This window comes from Oncorhynchus tshawytscha, linkage group LG13 (assembly GCF_018296145.1).
Source record: "Oncorhynchus tshawytscha isolate Ot180627B linkage group LG13, Otsh_v2.0, whole genome shotgun sequence".
Lineage (NCBI taxonomy): Eukaryota > Metazoa > Chordata > Actinopteri > Salmoniformes > Salmonidae > Oncorhynchus > Oncorhynchus tshawytscha.
Window position 1 is genome coordinate 6,545,768 of NC_056441.1, and position 3,789 is coordinate 6,549,556.

The 3,789-nt window shown below is 43.7% G+C and overlaps 1 protein-coding gene across 1 annotated transcript; it reads right to left on the reverse strand.

The window, feature by feature from the left end:
* Nucleotides 1–1,149: 1,149 nt before the first annotated feature.
* On the reverse strand, nucleotides 1,150–3,501 carry LOC112264303 (gap junction beta-3 protein). Its single transcript, XM_024440823.2, has 2 exons — nucleotides 3,354–3,501; nucleotides 1,150–2,464 (listed from the first exon to the last, which is right to left on the reverse strand). The coding sequence occupies exon 2, from the start codon at nucleotides 2,369–2,371 to the stop codon at nucleotides 1,583–1,585; it is 789 nt and encodes a 262-aa protein (XP_024296591.1). The 5' UTR covers nucleotides 2,372–2,464; nucleotides 3,354–3,501; the 3' UTR covers nucleotides 1,150–1,582.
* Nucleotides 3,502–3,789: the final 288 nt, after the last annotated feature.

The following is a 3,789-nucleotide window of genomic DNA, read 5'->3' on the forward strand; positions in this document are numbered from 1 at the left end:
AGCCTTCCCAGAAGAGTGGAGACTGTTATAGCAGCAATGTTCCAACATCTAGTAGAAAGCCTTCCCAGAAGAGTGGAGACTGTTATAGCAGCAATGTTCCAACATCTAGTGGAAAGCCTTCCCAGAAGAGTGGAGGCTGTTATAGCAGCAATGTTCCAACATCTAGTGGAAAGCCTTCCCAGAAGAGTGGAGGCTGTTATAGCAGCAATGTTCCAACATCTAGTAGAAAGCCTTCCCAGAAGAGTGGAGACTGTTATAGCAGCAATGTTCCAACATCTAGTGGAAAGCCTTCCCAGAAGACTGGAGGCTGTTATAGCAGCAATGTTCTAACATCTAGTGGAAAGCCTTCCCAGAAGAGTGGAGGCTGTTATAGCAGCAATGTTCCAACATCTAGTAGAAAGCCTTCCCAGAAGAGTGGAGACTGTTATAGCAGCAATGTTCCAACATCTAGTGGAAAGCCTTCCCAGAAGACTGGAGGCTGTTATAGCAGCAATGTTCCAACATCTAGTGGAAAGCCTTCCCAGAAGAGTGGAGGCTGTTATAGCAGCAATGTTCCAACATCTAGTAGAAAGCCTTCCCAGAAGAGTGGAGACTGTTATAGCAGCAATGTTCCAACATCTAGTGGAAAGCCTTCCCAGAAGAGTGGAGGCTGTTATAGCAGCAATGTTCCAACATCTAGTGGAAAGCCTTCCCAGAAGAGTGGAGGCTGTTATAGCAGCAATGTTCCAACATCTAGTGGAAAGCCTTCCCAGAAGAGTGGAGACTGTTATAGCAGCAATGTTCCAGCATCTAGTGGAAAGCCTTCCCAGAAGAGTGGAGGTTGTTATAGCAGCAAAGGAGGGACCAACTCCATAATAATGCCCATGATTCTGGAATGAGATGTTGGATAAGCAGGTGTCCACATACTTTTGGTCATGTAGTGTATATAACGTTAGGTTTGGCTGACAGACTGCTTCTGCTTGAGCAGAGTTGAGATGATGACTTTATGGAATGAAAAATAATAAATAAATATACAAACAAACAAATAAAAACCCATTTGAAATATTCTATTATTTTGTCGTAATTTCCTATTGATTTCTACCCAATGTGGACCTGACAGAGAGACAAGGGAATATTTTATTTTCACTGTTTTGAATTATCTAAAAAAAATTTGCTGTGGAAATTACATTGAAACGCTTTATTTCATAATAAATCGAACCAACCTTAAAAAGCACTTATCGCTCAGCATTAGTTTTCATCCAAAAACAATGAGGGACCACATCTTAAATGGGAGCAGAATTTAACACAACAATTTTGATCTGGATTAAATGTTCTTAAAAACTGGGGCTCAGGGGGACGGTTTCTCTTTGGTATAAAAGGCAGATCTGACAGAGCAACTTGTTTCTTCAACACCCTGGCGAGGAGTGTACAGACCCACTGGCCGTAATAAAAAATATTCTGATAAAACAATAACATTTAAATTACAATGAATTTGGCCCCCAAAAAAATACATTGATCATAAAGTCAAATTCAGTTCACAACATTTAGTCAGTAAAGATTTCCGTCAAATAAAGCTTTGATTGTAAAAAGTTGAATGTCTGACTTAAAAGATAGATTGACTCTTCTTCTCCATGGTGAAGTCAGCCTCGTTGCCCTTCTGGTAGTCTGCCTCCGGTGTCTGACACCCATTCCAGTCCGGCTCAGAGCACCTCTTCTTGGGGGAGGCATGGAGGCTTCCCCGATGACTGATCCTCAGCACACGGATGGCTATCAGGTAAAAGATCTCACACACGTTGAGCACTATACACACAGCCGACGCCCCTACCATGAAGTAGGTAAACACCCTCTTCTCTGTGGGTCGGCTGTTGTAGCAATCCACCTGGTTAGGACAAGGCCAGAGGTCGCACATGACGCGTCGCGGCAGGTCAAAGTTGTTGTAGATGAGATGCAGGAGGTAGAGGAACGCCACCTCGATGGCCGTCTTGAAGAAGAGGCTGAGGAGATACGTCCACCAGAGTCCTCCGTGCTTCTGTCCTGTGTTGTCGTAGAGACGAGCGTTCTCGCCGTGCGCGATGCGGTACTTGCGCTCGCGTTCCTCGCGGTACGCCACGTGCAACACGACCATGAAAGAGGGACAGGTGACGAAGATGAGCTGAAGTGCCCAGAGCCGGGTGTGAGAGACAGGGAAGAAGTGGTCGTAACAGGCGTTGGCGCAGCCGGGTTGGCGGGTGTTGCAGTCAAAGTCTTTCTGGTCGTCAATCCAGACGCGTTCTGCGGCCTCGACGAAGACCATGACTCGAAACACGAAGACCACGGAGAGCCAGATGCGGCCAAATACAGTGGAATACTTATTGACCCCGCTAAGCAGGGCCTCTAACGTCTTCCAGTCCATGGTGAGATTGGAGTGGGATGCCCTTCTTTCACCTTTGAACTTTCACCAACAGATGCGTGGATGAGCTTCTATCTTCGGACTTTTAATGGAAAGCTGGGGGACGAAGAGAAGGCGATGAATTAATAAGTGTGTGAACGACCATGGTATGCATTGAGCCAGTCCATCTGCCATTTCAGGGAAAGGGAACTACCTAAAATTAAGATCCTGACCTATAACACTGCCATCGCCATTGCCTGCCCTACTGGATGGCTACATATTGATAGGTAGAAATGCTTTCTAAATAAAGATTTAAGCGTGAAAAGGCTGAACAACATATAATACAACTCTTCAATGTCACATAGAAATGCATTTATTCTGGGCGCTAAAGTCGTTTTCTTTTAAAAGATCTGTTCACAGCCTTTTATTTAGACTCTGATCAAGCTTTTCATCCAAATCCCCCTGTGACTCTCTCTCCATCTTCTGAAGTTCCGTTTTTTTTTTTTTAAGAAACGGCTGCTTTATCAAAACAATCTTTGCCTTCCATCAAGAGTCTAATGCTCACAAAATCACACTTTGTTGTTACCAGGATTTCATAGAACAAGACGTCAGTTCAACACCTAGTTTTGATTTACATTTGGTTGAGTTGTCAATGGTTGAGTTGTCAATGTAAAATCAACCCCAAAAAATGTCAGTATGTCATTGGATTTAGGTTAAAAGTTGTGTGAAAAAAAAGACAAAATGCTTTCATGTTGATTACTTTTTTTTTGCAAATCCCAATCCGTTTTCATCGTTGACATAACGTCATCACATTGATTGTTGTGGTTTGAAATGACGTGGAAACAACATGGAATGATATTTGCGAAAAACAAGTCAATGATCGTTTGTTTGTTGCTGAATACACATCCTTTAGAGGCATTTAAAAGTCATGTTAAAATGTTGTCCTTCAAACACAAAAAAAGTGACTCGTATCAATATTACTTATTGATTTAATATCCCTACTTACAGTTGTTTCAGATCACTGAGCTGACGTTCCATCCATCTTAGCCTCGGCCGTCTCTCCCTGTTCCAACTTCAGTCTGATTTGACAATAGAACGCCAGGGTTTAACAAGGGCCGGTCTATGCCTGGACATTGTGGTTTAAACCACAATCTGGAGGTGTGGTCTGCAAGCTTTGGAATCAGTTCGGCTCTTTGTCACTAGCCAGTTAGTGATGCAATACCCTATTCAAATCAAATGCACTATCAACATCGGAGTTGTCATGGTGACTAAGTGACCCCCACACACACAGGTGAGTATGGTTTTGGTATCACCCTACGTCTGCCTAGACGCCCTCCTGTATCCGGCCCTGACACAGATTTCGAGATAAACGTGATTCCAAACAGGAAAGCTGATCCTTTAAATGCCAGGACAGCTGGAGCCATGGTACGGAGGTACCAGGA

Excerpts from the sequence above, each read along its gene's own strand:
- LOC112264303 (XM_024440823.2), bottom strand. The coding sequence starts at position 2,371 with ATGGACTGGAAGACGTTAGAGGCCCTGCTTAGCGGGGTCAATAAGTAT.